The 18645-nt window shown below is 35.6% G+C and overlaps 1 protein-coding gene across 1 annotated transcript in view; it reads left to right on the top strand.

Moving 5' to 3' along the window:
* Clcn3 (chloride voltage-gated channel 3) overlaps positions 1 to 18645 on the top strand; it is a 76864-nt gene that overhangs the window by 33768 nt on the left and 24451 nt on the right. The window contains 4 exon segments of the mRNA XM_031391246.1: positions 11639 to 11796; positions 14883 to 14982; positions 16337 to 16524; positions 18580 to 18641. Of these exon segments, the coding sequence (XP_031247106.1) occupies positions 11639 to 11796; positions 14883 to 14982; positions 16337 to 16524; positions 18580 to 18641 (508 nt within the window).

Genomic DNA, 18645 nt, shown 5'->3' with positions numbered 1-18645 from the left:
ACATTTCCTTAAATAATTCCGAGGAATCATCTTGAAGGCCTACACCACTCTCAGAAGCTCAGACATGGTCCTGATTCTGATGAGACTTTCTCTGTTAATACAAGCCAATGGCTTTAGGAAGCACTGTGTGTTTGTTCAGTTATTTATTTGCCTTACTTGACTGTACCATATCATTAAGAACATAGAGTGTGTCCTAGTGTCTGTGTGTGAGAAGGCATTTGTTTTCCATAATTTATGACCCTTTGAAACCATAGGTCAGCACAAGGAACTGGTGATATGGATATAGGAGAATTGCTTAAATCAAGAAAAGTGCATCGGCTTCTCTGCGAGACAAAATGCAGTAAATAGAAGTAGATCTTCAGGCTGGTAGAAGGGAAGAGGTGAAGTTCAAAGTATAAAGTTGTAAAGGATGCTGATGAGTAAAGCTGGAGGTAGGGATTAGCTCGTGGGTAGTTAGGCCTAATCGCTGCTTTTCCAGGTGGGATGCTAAATAATTAAGCTTTTTACTTTAGTGCATATTATAGCAGCTGAAAGAGCAAGTAGACTCAAAATTGAAGTCATTTATATATATTACTTATTAGAAATTAAAATCATATTTTAGAATAACCTCCTTTGGGAGTAAACTTGGTGTTTAGAAACGACCAAGTTCTCATAGTTCGTCTCTTCCTTTTTTAATCAGGAAGAAAAAACGTGATTTCTTTATACTGCTGGTTTTATTTACTCTGTTGGCTTTCTTTGTGAAGTTGAAGTAGTTTGGGGATTTTCTTTTCATCTACTAATCCCTCTGCGTGGTTTTGATTTTTTAAAAAATGTTTTTCTTACATTTATTTTATTAATTTGTGTTAGTTGGGTGTCACATAGCAAGTATATGGTGGCACTTGTAGAAATTAGTTCCTCTTCTTCAATCATGTGGATCCCAGGAATTAAACTCTGGCCATCAGGCTTAGTAGAAAGTTTTTAGTCCACTGAACAATTTCACCAGGCCCCAGGCTCTAGAATTGCCTTTTTTTTTTTTTGATGGACCTAGAAGGGACAGGTTTAATATTTTGTTTACTCCATGTAAAAAGTCTTTAAAAATTATTTGACTGCTTGTTGTTTTATTTGAAGTACTTATGAAACTCTTGTGTTTATAGAAGTCATAACTAGGTGCTGTGGAGACTGGTGGCAGCTACAATAGTAATACTAATAGCTAAAATTTAATAGAATTGATTCACATAACTTGACCCTTCCTATCATTTGATCTTCTTCTCACTGCCTACAAGCCTCAAATGACCTGTGCTTCAGTGTGCTGGAGGCTTCTGATGTTGAAGACGAACCGTGGAGGATGCTAGCTACACTCTTGAAGCTGCTGTGAGGCCCTTTAGGAGAGGAAGAGACAAGGCTCCTTTTGGCAGGTGGTACTAAGTAGGCCATTTTTCAGTGAGCAAGGGAATTTGCCAGGCGATTGTGGTAGAGAAAATAGAACAAATAAGTGCTGTGTCAGGGACTAAAGAGCTGGTCAGAGAATGATTAGCTCTGTTGCATCGTATCTATCAGCAAGTTTTTTTGTGAGTAGTAAAGGAAACAGTGAAGTCGATCATTTAAATCTTTTTCCTACCCTATTATGTGACTGCATTCTTCTTTCCTCCTGAATCATAGTAGCTCTCCACTTGTACAAATTCAGATGTTAAATATATTCTTGTTGTCAAAAGGATATCCTCTAGGCTTCTGATTTTAAAAATTAATAAATTATTTGATATTAGTGAAGCTTATTTTATACTATTATTTGTCTTCATGCACTGTTATAAGGCAGATCTGTTGTCAAATTATATTTTCATTATATTTACATTTTTAATAAAAATCCTAAGCATTTTATTAACCTAGCTCTGTTTTCTAATAGATAGTATTTTAAATCATCTTATGGCTTATCCTACATCAGAAATACTTTGTATATTCAAATCTCAGGATATGAGCAGACCTCTTAACACATTTACTAAATTTATAATGTTGATGTTTTTCTTGCATCAAGTTTTTACCTTGTGCCTACATAGGACACTAGTGACAATTTTTTTTTTATTTTTAATTACTGTGCTTAATATGTAGGGTGTTTTTGTCCTTTGTGTGTGTGTGTGCATGAGTGTGTGTTTCTTCCTTTACAACTCAGACCACAATTTACTTTAACTTCTTTTTTGCAAATTTACTTATTTGTTCTGATGCTGTATCTTCATCATTGTATATGCGGAGATCAGAATTGAAGTTTGAACATTCAATATGCATAGGAACTTGTATCTACCTTGTCTATTTACGGCTGCTACTTTTTATATTGAGGTGACAACAGAGCAGATAACTAAACAATACATTGAAGTAGGCAGTGGGCTCAGCGGTGGTACTGGCTAACTGCATGCCTTCTTTGGGATTTTGTATTAGCTTCTAGGTCTTTGTGGTTTAAGTAGTTAAATGTGACTGGGTGACTGAACAATTTTTCAAAGTATATACTTTTATATTTCATTTACTGTCATTGATCTAGCTACTATTCAACTGATGACTTACTAACCACAGAGTTTTCTATTTGACAACCCCCACTTATCCCATTTTGTGTGTTCAAGCAGTTGTATGTGGTCCAGGCTGCAACCTTGAAATGTAGTTGCAGATGATCTTGATTGTCTGATCTTCCTGCTTCTACCTCCCAAGTGCTAGGTTAAATTTTGTATGTACTAGGTAAATAGCTACCAGATGAAACACATCGGCCACCCTTGCCATTGCCTCTTTAATTTACCCAGACCCTGGGACTTCTGTTGTCAACCTACAACATTTCCCCTTCCTCCCCTTACCAGGATGACATTTCTTATTACTAAGCTCCTAGAGGAGAAAACATACATGGCTGCATCCATTACTCTAAAGACAGCGTAACTCTGTGTCAGGAGATAAACATGGATTTCTGGCTCCCTTCTTCTGTAATGTTGTCTGTGCTTATGCTCATCTGCTATGATAGCAATATCAGTGGAAATGGCAAGTTCACCCTCATGTCTTTGGAACTTGGCCTGAAGGTAATAAATGACAATCTTGTTAAGCTTATTAATCTTATTAAGTGGTATGCCTGTTCTTTATTAAAATAGGTGTTTGAGTGTTTGTGAGAAAAACATTACGTTGCTGCTTGTGTAACTCTGGAATTTATTACTGAATCCTGCTTTCATTTAGTACAGTTAATCAACTATACATTGAAGCTTAGTAGTACATAAAGATTTTTAATTTATGGAAAAGTAGATAATTTTGATTAATTTTCTCTAGTTTTGTGTCAACCTTCAGATTTAAAATGTTGCTCAGAAAGAAATTAACCAGTATTTTTTAGGAGATGAAAATAAAAAGTGAAAAATCACTATTTACCAACCAGTTTCATTTACCAAACTTTGATTTTATTTAGGTACATATCTGTAGCTGTGTCAGTGAGGAATGCTATAGGCTATAGTCCAAGGGCTTAAACACTAGCTTCTAAGTGTACACCTGGAGGGAGAGTTTAATTTCTAAGTGTACACCTGGAGGGAGAGTTTAATTTGGTGAGTAAAGGTAGGCTCTCCATGGTATAAGATGAGTCTTGAAGATCCTGAGGGTGGAAGAGGGGGTGCGCTGTTAGCATAGCAGTTTTGCAGTGTGTATTCTGAGAGCAAAACACTGCCCAAGAGTAGTATTACAACATTTTCTCCCCTTTTGTTTTTGGGGTATGTGTGTGTGGTGATAGGGGTGGCTAGAGTTGATATTGGGAATCTTCTTTGATCATTCTTTTGCCTTATTATTTGAGGCAATGTCTTAAAGTTAGACTCGGAGCTAGCAACAGATCTACCTGGTCTTACTAGACACCTTACTTCTGGGATTTCTTGTCTCCAAGGCAGGAATATCAAGCTCTTTGCCACACCCACCTGACATTTATGTGGGTTCCAGACACCTGGTCCTTTTGATTGTGATATGAGCTCACGTCAGCCCACTACACCTTTTATTGTAGCAATTTAAACAATACAGAAGAAAGTGATCTGGAGTCTGGAACTGAAAGGCAGAGTTCCCATAGTGATTGTTATTGATAGAATTACAACGGTTGTCCACAGGCTAAGTGCACATACACATGTGTTTAGGGAAAAGTAGGTAATTGACTAATTATTCTGAACCCTACTCTTTGAGACTTACCCTAAATATATATCTTCCAATCATGAAATTATGTTTTTTGACCCTATTAATATAGTGGCAGTAATTTTGGAATAAACACATAGGTTTGGTTGTTTATTCCACTACTTACTTACATTATGGTCTTGATATTTCATAGTATTTTTTCTTTGTTTTTCAAATTTATAAAATAGAGGATAAGTCTTATCTTAAAATGTTTTATTGAGTGAGCTGTACTAAGAATCATGTCTATTGCACAATAAATATTCCACAAGTGTTAGTTGTTTTTATTGTTTTCAGATGTCAGCTAGTTAATACGGTCAGCCTTTGCATGGAAAAGTTACTTCAATTCTGATGTAGCCCACTTGATATGCATTTCTTATTTGTCATGTATCCTTTGTTGATACATCTATTTGACTAATTCAAGGCCACAAGACTCTTAAATTTTCTTCTTAGGATTTTGAAGTTTTAGCTGATATTAATTTTGGGTCAAAACATTTGAGTTTTTGTTCATGTGTGTGTGAGTTGGGCATCTGGTTTCATCCTCTTGCATAGATAACTTTCCTCAGCTTCATTTGTTGAAAGCATTATTCTTGGGGCTGGAGAGATGGCTCAGCGGTTTAGAGCACTGTCTGCTCTTCCAGAGGTCCTGAGTTCAGTTCCCAGAAACCACATGGTGGCTCACAAGCATCTATCTTAGGATCTGATGCCCTCTTCTGGTATGCAGGTGTACATATAGAAAGAGCACTCATTTACATAAAATACATTTTTTTAAAAAAAAAGATTATTTTTCTCTATTAGAAATATATTTTAATATAGAGCTAATCTTAAATTTTCTACAGATTAGTGCATTTTATTTCCATAGTTGTCTGAGTGTTTTGTGGCTATAAAAGAACAAAATGAAGCAAAAAAGTCTCCTTTGTATAGTGAATAGGAGGAGTCACTTGCAAGCCAGTGTATGTATATAGTTCAAATTTCAAAGTGTAATCTTCCTGTATTTTTTCTTTTTTTTTTTTTTTTTTGGTTTTTCGAGACAAGGTTGACAGGGTTTCTCTATGTAGCCCTGGCTGTCCTGGAACTCACTCTGTAGACCAGGCTGGCCTCGAACTCAGAAATCTGCCTGCTGCTTCCTGTATTTTTGATATTTGAACTGTGAAACTGTCACTAGTTACATTATTGATCATACTTCTAAGCAATTTACTTATAATCCCTTATTTACTAAGTGATTTTGTATACATAATAGCGTAATTATGATTAGTTAAAAATTTGAGAACCCCCTCCACCACCTCTAAAGTTGAAGAGCATCTGGTCTAAATGAAGACAATACCTTTTTTCTTCCATTCTCTTTTGCATATTGCCATGTTTTGAGTTAAGATTAAATGATTTGATCATTGATGAATACCATAATATAATATAGTTTGATGAAGTCTTAGACACTTCCTACTGCATAGGGTAGAAGATTTTTTTTTTTTTTTTTTTTTTTAAATAAAAAGCTTTAGACATGTTGCCAGAAGTAAAGGGATACTAAGTGGGCAAAATCAATATGGACCTCTTGCAAAAGTAATACCCCTTTGATGATGATAAATTGCTTTATTTAATCATTTTAAGTTTTAAGATATACCTGATTATTAATAATGAGTATTTGGTAGTGGGCTTTGAAAAATGGGACAAGAAAAAGTTGAAATTAATTGTAAAAAATGACTAAGAAAAGTATATAATTCAGATAATGCTTGCAATGGTCAAGTGATCTAAATTTTTTTTAGAGATTTATTTATTATTATATGTAAGTACACTGTAGCTGTCTTCAGACGTACCAGAAGAGGGCGTCAGATCTCATTACAGATGGTTGTGAGCCACCATGTGGTTGCTGGGATTTGAACTCAGGACCCACTGAGCCATCTCACCAGCCCCTAAATTTTTAAGTTATAGTGTATCATAGAAAATATATTAAACACTCATCATAATGATGTGTGTACATTTAATGACATGACTTTCATAAAGTGTGAATGAAAAGCTTATCATCTAAGTGAATATGGCCCTCTTATGAGGAAGCTTGGTCTGTGTGTTTCACATCCAGGAAATAGAAAAGTTTGAAGTCTATCTTTAATCTGTAACTTTCTTCTTTACTTGGTTCTCTCTAGTCTTTGTCCAGCATATCTCAAGGAATATGGCAAAATGGGTTTTTGTGTGGCTTCTTCCAGCAATTCCAAGCCCTTTCCTTACAGACTTTTGAAATCTAGAAAATCATCTCTTGTGCTCAAAAGTATTTGCTTTTATGATTTTCTCTTTTGTATGGGTTTCAGGATCCTGAACTATTTATCCTTATTTTATATGTGTGTTTTGTATGCATGTATAGTTGTGTACCACATGTGTGCAGTGCCTGTGGAGGCCAGAAGAACCCATCGTAAAGCCTAGACCTGGAGTTAGAGATGGCTGTGAGCTCTCAGGTTGCTGCCTGGAAAGGAACCTGAGTTCTTTGCAAGAATAGCGAGTGCTGTTCACTGCTGAGCATCTGGCTCTCCAGCACCAGTAATACTGAAATTTTATGTTCTACTCTTTTACCTGGTAATGCATGTATTCTCTGGTCTGGGGGAGTTTGTGGACAGGATAAAGAAATAATAAGGTCATGGAACTTAATATTTAGTCCCAAAAGGTATTCGCCTTTATAGTCATTACTGTCTCTATAGATAAGCAAATGAGGGCAGCATTTGCATTAGAAATGACATCCTGTCAGTTTAGGTTATTAAACCAATTGTAAGATACATGCTGAAGGCAAAGAGAGGTATAATAATCAAGGAAACAGTGGTCTGACTGCCTCTATTTTATCCTGGAAGACCTTTATTTTCCTAAGTTTTTTGTATATATCAATTTTAGAAAAACCATATTATAACTTATATATTAACCAACTCTTGAAATACTGTTTTAGTAAAAAAAAAAGTATACCCTACATGTAAGAGAACTTCAGTTTGTATTTGGGTAATAATTAAAACTTGTCTACTTTAAGATGTTGAAGGATGAATGATGTTGATTACTTTGTTGCTTACTAAAAAACTTAATAAGCATGTAACTGATTTCAGTTTATCTCACTTTTGCATATGTAAGTGAATCCTTTCGCATATCTACAAGCTATGAACTGTATAATGTATTTGAGATACTTGACTATTATTACAGTTACAAAATATCCCTTTAAGGTTTCTTCCTCCTCCTTTTTACAACGTAGTTTTTCTGTGTTATTTGGTGGAACAAAATATGTAAAACCATTTACAGGCATTCCATACTAATGTAAATATTAAAATTCTTGAAAATTTTTGGGTTTCAGAAATCTCGATTTGCTGCAGTTTTTTTTTTTTTTTTTTGGGTGAATTGACATGTTTGGAATAGCTTCCATAGGGCATTTACTTCAAAGTCACTAAATTCAAGATATATGAATGATGAATATAAATATTTGTTGTGCTCCTGTTTTCCTACTTGATGAAAGACTAGCAATCTTTTTCTGCTTCTCAGTTCACAGTTGTATAGGAGAAATAGCTATTCTATATGTATATCTTTATGATACAGATAGTCTAGAAATGCATTTCGTGGTTCTGGTAATGTACTAGTGTATGTGTATGTTGAAAGGTACACAAGTTCTGGGTTTTGCATAGAGTGAAATCAGAAGTCTGTAGTTCTTTAGCTCTGTTCAGATAAGAGCAACACAGGTAACAGTAGTGCTGGAACCTGTAGAGCTGTTGACGTGTGTGTGTGTGTGTGTGTGTGTGTGTGTGTGTGTGTGTGTGTGTGTGTGTGTGACACCTCCTTGCTTATCAAAAAAGGGCATTGGAACCTGTGGATCTAGAGTTGCAGGTCTTTTGCTGGGAATGGAACTTGGGTCCTCTGTAGTACCCCTTCTCTTCCTTTTCCTTTTTTTTTTTTTTTGTGGAAAACGGTCTGTCATTGAACTTTGAACTTTCTAATTGGGTAGAATGACTAGCCAGAAAGCCCCAGGAATCTTCTTGTCTGTGTTCCCCTAATATTTCATGGCTGCACCTGGATTTTTTTTATGTGAGCTTGAATTCAGGTTTTCATGCTTATATAGCAAGCACTTTACTAAATGAGCCACCTTTATCCTTGTAGTACCTCCTCTATAATAATTTCAGGGCTGAGGATATAGCTTTAATGGTCCTCAGCATTGAAGAAACAAATTTTCAGATTTATAGAAGTGAAAATTAATACAAAGGGTCCTTCATAGTTTATCTGAATTTCTGAAATATTAATAGTTTATCCCATTAATTTATTCTGCCTTTTGTTCTTTGCCTTTGTATTAAATATTCCAGGTAAAATGTAACATTTTCTATAGATAATGCATGTATGAATATTCTATATTTTTAATTATGTTAAGAGTAAAATTCAGAAAAAGTGCATATCTTTCTTAAATAAGTATATCTATATATATAATTATTTACGATTTTTAAGAATCAGAACTGACATTGGTATAACATTATTATTTGGTCTAGATTGTAGTCTAAGTCAGTATTCCTCTGGTCCATGGTCTAATCCTGAAGAACATCTTATAGTTAGATGTCATGTTTCTTTTAACTCAGGACAATTTATTGCTCATTCTTCATTTTTTATAATTTCAACATTTTGGAGATATTTGTTTGAGACAAGTTCTCTTTATGTATCCTGTCTGCCCTGGAACTTACTATTAAGACCAGCCAGGCTGGCCTCAAACTCATAGAGGTCCAGTGGCCTCTGCCTTCCTAGTGCTGAGAGTAAACTGTATGCCACCATGCCTAGCTAACAGTTTGAGGAATAAAACAACTCTTTATTTTGCAGAACTTCGTTTACTTGGGTGTATTTGGTTTATTCTTGTGAGAGTATCCTTTTTCATTTTTCTGTATATACCACAAAGTATCGTGCAACGTTTCATAAAGACACAAGGGTTCTTGACACTTTCCTCCAAATACCAGTTTTAATGTTACTATATAGAAAGCAAAGTAGATATTCTTATATTTGTCAAGATATCATAAATGCTTTTATAATTTGATAAATGACATTTTCTTCTTGAAAATGTGTTTAAATCTTTATAGTATGAATGTGTTTTATGTAATGAATGTAAACATTACAATGCGGGGATTGTATCTTTAAACTCTCAGCCAATCCTGTAAATTATTTATTCCTGGAGCACTTCAGCCAGAATACTGAAATCGATATACTATTCTCTTTGTAGATGCGTTACACCTTCGTAAGGCAACATTCAAATATATTTCAATACGGAGATGAGAGAATCCTGTTAAGGAAAAGGAAATAGACACTCACATTTTCATACCTTGTTTCTAGGCATTTGAATTATGAGGAAACATTTGTAACCCACAGTGTATTTCATTAGCTTGTATCTTAGCAGTGCTACAGTTTCTGGGTTGGCATGGAAGCTCCTTGTTGCTTCTACTTCATTCATTTCCAGTTTATGAGGGAGCTCTTGCTGATACCCTGAGATGCCTCTCTTATTCTCTAGGGAAGACTCTGCTTCTGACCTTGCCATATGATAGCTTTTTTTGATGTTAAATTTGCAATTATTTCTTTATCTCTACATAAAAGGGAATGCGTTCATTTTAAATAGCAAGACAGCAAAGCAAAGGTCGCCTAGGAAATTTGCTTTGTCCTTAAAAGTCAGGGGAAAAAATAGGTCTCATTTTATAGATATATTTTTTATTTACTTTAAATTTATTTTTAGCACAAAGTCTGTATATTAAATGTTGGAAAACTGTGGCCACATGACAACTTTTACCTTCATCTCTTTCTCTTTTTGTTTTGTTTTGATTTAAGTTTATTTATTTATTTTATGTATGAGTGCTTTATTTGCATGTATACCTACCTGCAAGCTAGAAGAGGGCATCAGATCACATTATAGATGGTTATGAGCTGCCATGTTGTTGCTCGGAATTGAACTCAGGACCTCTGGAAGAGCAGACAGTGCTCTTAACTGATGAGCCATCTCTCAAGCCCCTTTCTTTTGTTTTTTAAAAGACAAGTTTTCACCTTGTTTTAAAACTTTTGGTAGAGTGCTTTCATATCTACCCAGTAATGTATTTCTGTACCTTATTTTGTGGTACAGTGGCAGAATTGGCTTTCATGTCTAAAATACTTGCCCTCTCTAGCTGTTAGCTGAATTTTCTATCAGATTACAAATATTTTAGCATCCATATGTTTTTGTTTTCTATAACACGTTTTAGGAAATTCTACCCACACTATGCTCAATTTTAATTTGTTCTGAGATTGTACAAATAGAATCTTAAAAGAAAAATTCCTACTAGTGAATTGCTGGTTTTAGATTATTTATGTATATCTTAGTTTCTGTTCTATTGCTCTGAAGAGACACCAAAGCAACTCTTATGTTAAAAGAAGCATTTAATTGGGGGTTTGCTTACAGTTTCCTAGGGTTAGGGCCATCATCATGGTGGGAAGCATGCATGGCACTGGAGCAGCAGCTGAGAGTTCCATAGGTAGTAGGCACAGTGAGGGGAGAGGTGGTGTGAAGGAAGGAGAGACAGATGCACAGAGAGACACTGGGCTTGGATGGGCTTTGGAAATCTCAAAGCCCACCCCACAGACACATCTCCCCCAATAAGGGCACACCTACTTCAACAAGGATACACCTCCTAATCCTTCCAAATAGTTCTGATGGGGACTAAGTATGCAGGTATATGAGCCTATAAAAGCATTCACATTCACACTACCACAGTATATATTAAATGTGATCTCTTTCTCTTCCCAAAGGGTTTATATTTAATATATGGACTTTTTGTCAAGACCTCTTTTTAGTAAACTAACAGCTCAGTGCATTTACATACTTAAAAATTTGCATTTCATTTTATGTGTTAGATTGAACTTATTATCATAATTAAAAGCTGCCTGTACTTCTTCAATTCCCCAGTTGTCTTTTAGCATTCCAGGACTTTCTTTAGGTTTGTTTAATCATATAAAATATATAGTAAATATGTGTCAAAGATTTATTTAACCCTAATGAAGGAACCAGCTTGATGATGAAACTGATTGAAACTGATGATGAAACTGATGAAACCTGTGAGGCAGAAATGTATGTAGTCTGTGAAGCAAAGTCAAGTCTTTTAAGACATAAAACAAGAAACAACAACAAAAAGTTTACAATTCTGAGAGTTATCTTTCCTACTAGAAAGCAACAACTTACATTTTACTAGATGAAAATCATTTTCAGCTTATCGCTCTTCAGAAGTTATCTTCTAACTTTATGGAATCTATTTTCTTACCAATGGTAAATAGTAGTAATTCATACAAAATTCTCTTGGCCAAAGTATAAGGTGACCATTAGGCTGGTTGCTAATAAAACTTTGAGGTCATGAATATTATTTTTGCCTTATTTCTAATTTTGGATAATCATTGTTTCCTCTATTTTTCAGTGATTTGTGATGACATTTACAACTTACCAATTTCTAAAGAAGTTGCAAACTCACTGTTAGCTTATAAAATAGACTTTTTTTGTGTGCTGCAGGAACTCATTATACAATGACAAATGGAGGCAGCATTAATAGCTCTACCCACTTGCTGGATCTCTTGGATGAACCTATCCCAGGTGTCGGTACATACGATGATTTCCATACTATTGACTGGGTACGAGAGAAGTGTAAGGACAGAGAAAGGCACAGACGGGTGAGTATTTTCAGTATTTTTAAAAAAGTGCAAGATGGATGATTTACAATAGTATTTCTGCCAATGATTGCAGGCCACTAAAATGTTATACATTAAAATATATTTTGACATGTTATACATTTTCTCTGCTTTGTCTTGATGTTCCCTCTTTTAGTTCCTTTGTATTCTGTGTTCTTCTGTTTAGGGTTTGAGGTAGTTTAAAAACAGCAGCAACAAAAATAAATACACTTAGACACAGTAGGATAGAAAGGGAGAAATGCAGCCTAGGAACTGGGTGAAGACTGGCCCAGCTAATGAGGTCACCAGGATGCTCTCAGCATCTCAGCAGCTAAAGCAGAAGAGCGTCTTGCTAAGTCTAATGTGAAAGGATGATAAGGCACCTGACAACAACATCCCTCTAGGATTTTGTAGTTCCTTAACATTTCACCAGTAATAAATGCTGAGGTATTTTTCAAGTATCCTGGATAAAGTTTTTTGTGTGCATAATAAGCCATTGATTTTTCTTTTCCAAAGAGAAGCCAGAAAGAAAATTGAGGCATAGTAGTAGTGTATGTGTATAATTCAAGCAATCAAGAGGCTGATGTGCAGGAACCCAGTGTAGACTAAATAACAAGACCCCATCCCAAGAAGAACCCCAACCCCAAATCCCACAGTACAGTTAATGCACACTGGTATAATCTAAAATGTACCTTTTCAAAGGTAGATAAAAGGTTTCTCTAAGATAAAAATTTCAGATTTCCCAAAGCCTCTTATTTATTTACCCATTTGTCTATTTATGGTATTTGAAATTTGTTTTCAAAATAAGTTTACGAAACTTAGTTGTAGCCTTTTGATTGGTGTCTGTTTTTATGTGAAGCCTGAGCTTACAGTAGATTGTGCTGTGTGTGAGAAGTCCAGGTTGTTGAGATGCTCTTGACGCAAAGCATACCTGAAGAGAAGCACACGGACTCCAAGAAACTTGTTTATATGTGTTAATATTTCCTTGTTAAGTGTTAAGCTTTAGAACATTTAAAAATACCAATTCACTTAAAAATTACAACTATAAACCCACTATTTTAAATATAACTAATATTATATAAAAATAATAATACATTTTCCAAAATTAAAAAGTATTTGCAGGGTGATTTTTTTTTTCTTTTTTTTTAGTCTTCACGATTGCTTGGCTTAATAAAAGACTGATGGATTATCATATCTGCTTTTCCTTGTAGTAGTTTGTAAAAGATTAGCTGTTATATGCATTTTGAACTGTCTTAACGCCAGCTATGTTAAATTGAAATCCAGTGCTTCACCTTGAACTTTGAGAATACATGTTCTTAACATGAAATTATCATTTAGAAAATTCTAGTTTGCTGATCTATGTAGATTGTTAGATGTAGACAGTGGTTGGTTGGTTGGTTGGTTGGTTGGTTGGTTGGTTGGTTGGTTGGTTGGGTTTTGTCTTGGAAATTTAACCCAAGGCATATATAATCTTATTAAGCTGGAAATAGTTTCCCTTGCAGAGCTTCAGGGGGTTTCGTGGGCCTTCCAGGTTGTCTGTGGATTTTCTTTTGAGACTATCTTTAGCTCATAATGATACTTTTTATGAGATAGTATTATAATACAAGTATCAGAAAATTACCACTGAGTAAGAATACTTTATTGTTTTTAATTTGCTTTACAAAGTGACAAGTAATATTACCACTGGGTTGTTTTTGTTTTGTTTTTTTAAGATTTATTTATTTTATGCATATGAGTACACCACCATTCAGACACACCAGAAGAGGGCATCAGACTCCATTACAGATGGCTGTGAGCCACCATGTGGTTGTTGGGAATTGAACTCAGGACCTCTGGAAGAGCAGTTGGTGCTCTTAACTGCCGAGCCATCTCTCCAGCCCGTTTTTTGTTTTTTTTTTAAGAAAGCATTGCAGCTTATTTAACTAATACTATATTGGTAAACATTTAGATAGCTGTATTTTTGTAGCTTGGTGATGAATCAACACTATTTTACACACAGTGTTTCTGTACTGTAAATGCACCAGCAAGAGTTTATTAAACATCTGTTATATGCAAACAGAAGAACAAGAAGAATGGCAGAGACTGTCTGAAAATGACTTAATAATTATCTTTTAAAAATATGCTTATTTTTTATCAAGGAAAAGCAAAGTGGTATTTAGTGACCATTTGTAAGACATTCTAAAAAGTGGTTGATGTCTGTGTTTGGATGCTTCTATTTCAAAGGGATATAATTTTCTCATGCACCTTAGATGTTACTGTGTCTTTAATTGGTCCTGTGGTTTTTGAATAGATGATGTACTTGAAATAGATCAGCTCATTGAATTCTAGCTGTACTTTTCTACAGACTAGTTGAACATTGTGGCCCTAGATGGACAATAGAGCTTCTTAAAGCTAAGCTTGTGAGCAAGACAAAAGAAGCTAGTTAGGGATGGGTTGAGAAGTGCATTCTTAGGGAGACCAGCAAACCCTGCTGTTCGTAATGAGGGGAGATTTTCATCAAACCTGTTTCCTTCTTATTATTCTCTTAACTGCATACAGTCAGTCAGTTGAGGACATTTTTCTTCTGGCTTGCACAAGAAGTCTTTGGCTGTTACAAGTAGGATTAGAGCCCTACACCTATGTATTCATAGTTCTATAATTTGAGGGGAGGGGTGTCTCTTTGCCCATGTGACTCATGTATTATATTTTTGATCAGTTTTTGTTTAATTAATTTTAACTTTTAAACACAATTATATGTTATTAAAGTACTGAAGCCGAACATTTACAGTTATATTATCTAACTTGTGATGTGTAAACTATCTGTGTGTACAGATAAGGTTTCAAACAGTCTAGATTAGGCTTCCATGTGGCCCACAGTCCCTCACAGTCAAACCCACAGGTTCTTATTTAAAATACAGATAGATTTCTGCTTGGTGCTTGTCCTCTGACTTTTAGGTACAACTGTCCTACAGAGTGATTTTTATCCCACATTAGCTTTGTTATTCTTTAGTTCACAAGGTACTTTCTGTGTTATGAGATGTGAGAAAATTAAGTATAGTCAAGCATTGTAGAAATACAGTTTAAGAAATGAAACATATTTGTAATTTCAGATCAACAGTAAAAAAAAAGAATCAGCATGGGAAATGACAAAAAGTCTATATGATGCCTGGTCAGGATGGCTTGTAGTTACATTGACAGGGTTGGCATCAGGTAAGGAAACCTTTTGGTTTATCTTGTTTGGTTTTGTTTTTAAGTTAACTGGATAACTCCCTCCCCCTTTTTAGGCACATTAGAATTTTTTTACAGTATTTACATCTCTTGGAAAAAAGTAAATATGAGACCAGGAGACAGAGGCTTCTGAATCTAATTGGCTAGGGCACTTTGTCTTATCAATTTGGCTAATCTTTCCAGATTCTGTTTCCATATGTGACCAATGACTGGGATGAATGAAATGGCTTGTATTTAGTATAATTAATAGCTTATACTTGCTGTCATGCAGTCCCTTAGCAGCTCTGCATGTGTGTAAGCCTCATACAGGCTCCATCATTAACACTGCTATGCCATGGTGCAGATGAAGGACTAAAGCAAAGAGAAGTTCAGTGCTTGCCCCCACCTTGACATGATAGGTGGCTCACTAAATGGTCTGTTCTTTAGTCCTGCACTTTCCACTGTGGCTGTCAAGTCCCTAGAGAGAGGAGTTGAACTTCTAGCAGCTAATAGTGTGAGCCCTACTAAGGGTAGTAGAATCATTCCACCTTCATCAGGCAAGACAGAAAATAGGAAAAAGTAAGATATTTGTGGAGAACAGAGAGAAGTATTGATTAGTGGCATGCATTAAGAATTTTGTGCTCTGTCTGTGTGACCTAATGATTTCTTGTGATAAGATTGATCTAGATTTGATCATAACTTTATATATATATAATTTTCAGTATTCTGTGAATAAGATAATCTTTATATGTATAGCTTTATGTTAAGAAAAATTACAAACTTACAGTGAATAATTCAGGGAATGATATGAACTTCCTTAATTATATTTAATGAACATTTTATTCTATTATTTTGTATTGAGACAATCTCAATATGTAACCTGGCTATAGTGGAACATAATATATAGACAAAGGCTGGCCTCAGACTCACAGAGATCTTCCTTCCTCTGCCTCCTAAGTGCTGATATTAAAGGTGTATGCCACCATGATTATCTACAAGCATTACATTTTAATGAGCTCTGTGTCATAAGTCTACTGACGAGATGGAAACATGCTAATTAAAAGTCCTGATTTCAGGTACCATAGTTGTGATGAGTATTTTAGTACTTTTAAAATAACCTCTTCTCTTTTTTAAGTTGTAATTAATTTTAATAATGTGAGTTGGTTTTAATTCCAAACAAGGAATACCAGTTACTTAGATAACAGTTCCTAATTGACCCTTTATCTATAGGATGTATTTTGCTTTTCATTAATCCTTAACTTGACAGCTCTCTCTAACTAGCCAGCCATATTTTGTAGTCTCAGCTCTCTCTAACTAGCCAGCCATATTTTGGACCGTTTCCATTGCCTTCTTACAGGGGCTCTAGCTGGGTTGATAGACATTGCTGCTGACTGGATGACTGACCTGAAGGAGGGTATCTGCCTCAGTGCATTGTGGTACAACCATGAACAGTGTTGTTGGGGCTCTAATGAGACGACGTTTGAAGAGAGGGATAAATGTCCACAGTGGAAAACATGGGCAGAGTTAATCATAGGTCAAGCAGAGGTAAGTCTTTGCTGGAGTTAGTCTCTGCTGTGCATAAGTATGGCCACTTATTTAGTTGTAGAATCTGTCACATTAGGTGATTGTACCCTACACTAAGGGAAAGAAGCAAATGTCTGTAGCAGAGGAGTGGAAGATATACACAGTGAGAGCAAGTGCAGATTGCCTCCAGCAGCCTGTGTGGTACTTCCTGCATAATCACATGAGTCACATGCGTCGGGATGTGGGGTTAGGGCAAGGTGTGACAGACGTACAGTTCCTGCAACAGGAGCTGTGCAAAGTTGATAGGAAGTTATTAATGGGGATTAATACATTATGTCACCAATGTTGGTGAAATATGAATTATGGAAGTACAAGATGTATTTTATAATTTATAAAATCAGCTTCCAAGTTGAGATACTTTAAAGAAATTTATACATTTTTAATATAATTAAAATAGAATTATATCGTTTCCCTCTTGTCTTTCCTTCCTCTATCCCCTTCCAGGTACCTTCCTTCCAATTCCTCCTATGCTCCTAAATCTTAAATTGATAGTCTCTTTTTCTTACACCATTAGTGTGTGTGTGTGTGTGTTTGTGTGTGTGTGTGTATTTTCATGGCTGGTCATTCTATATTGGATAACTAAGGACAGCACTAACCCTTAGAAGAGGCTAATAGTCCCTTTTCCTGCTCTCCGTGGTTCTTATAGTACTTTGTGTAGAGGTAGGATCCTGGGAGATTTCCTTCTTTTCCACATTCATGGATCTACTGATAACTGCCACTCTTCTGGTCTTGCTTATGCTGCCTTTTTCTTAGAGACACTGTTTTAAGTTAAACTTCTTGGTATTTTGGTTCTTAAAATCTTTCTGTGTGTGTGCCCGTAGCACCACTACCCGCTTCCCTGAGCCATAATAGATCCAGGAGGTATGGTGTAGATGTATCCAGTAGGGCTGGGCTCCCATAATCTCTTGATACATGCATTATGTCCTTCTATGGTTTTCTGAAATGGAGTTTATTCGCCAGGAAAGGTGCCTCCCAAAGAAAAAGTGCCTTGGACAGGAACTAGGCCTATGTATTTGCAGATGGTGGAAGGTCATATATTTTTTTAGGTAGTACAATATTTAATATTATTACAATGATGTTCTAGAATAAAGCTTAAATTTAAGATATTAGATATATTTTATATTCATATGGATTTATTTAAAAACCATTGTTATAGTCTAAGTTGAGGTTGGTAGAATATTTTTTGGTGTTATGTTCCATGTGTTGTTTCTTACCTTGCTTAGTTGAAGTCAGTTTAATGACCTTCAGGAGAATTGTAACAAAATGAAATCGTATTGCCAGGGGCGCGGAGATTGTTCACTGGTTAAGAGTGTTCACTGCTCTTGCAGAGGACCAGAGCTCAGTTTTCAGCACTATATGGGAGCTCTTAGCTATAGTTACATTTCCAGGGAATCACATTGCCCTTTTCAGAACTCCTGAAATGCATGTTGTTGGCTTCTGCATACATGTGGTCCAATGAACTACACAGCCAAACACATATACACATTAAACAAGTCACAAAAAACAAGAGACAACAGAAAAGGAAAAATGCAAGTGCTAACAGAGTTTTACCTCCTCCAACAGTTTCTGAAACATTTGTGGGTAGGCATAGGTCATACATAGCATGTCTGTATAACAAGACTTTAGGTTTAGACATCGAGAAACCTAGGAAATTTGCCAGGCGGAAATAAGGCTTCTTACTTAGTATGTACGGTGGTTAGCTTTTGGATTCTACTTAAATACCTTGTTCACCTAGAGCTTTTATTATAGTGGAAATAAACCAAGAGGCTTTTAGACCTTTTACCCAGATGTGTGTATGTGGTGGCATGTGCTTGTGTAGTCCCAGCTACTTGGGAAGCTGAGACGAGGATTTCTTGAGTTTAGAAGTTTGAACTCAGTCTGGGCAGCATATCTGAATCGCAAATCTAAAAGTACGAGTAACAGTAATGGTAAGCTCTTCAGCAGCTTCTTATGTGGCAGGCGCTTGAATTAGTGCTGCACTGTAGATCAAGTCCACACTCTGTTTTTGCTTTTTAGGGTCCTGGGTCTTATATCATGAACTACATCATGTACATCTTTTGGGCTTTGAGTTTTGCCTTTCTT

The sequence above is a fragment of the Mastomys coucha genome, unplaced genomic scaffold (assembly GCF_008632895.1).
Source record: "Mastomys coucha isolate ucsf_1 unplaced genomic scaffold, UCSF_Mcou_1 pScaffold22, whole genome shotgun sequence".
NCBI classification, from domain to species: domain Eukaryota; kingdom Metazoa; phylum Chordata; class Mammalia; order Rodentia; family Muridae; genus Mastomys; species Mastomys coucha.
The sequence above is the reverse complement of the archived record's forward strand: the minus strand, read 5'-3'. Positions and strand labels throughout refer to the sequence as shown.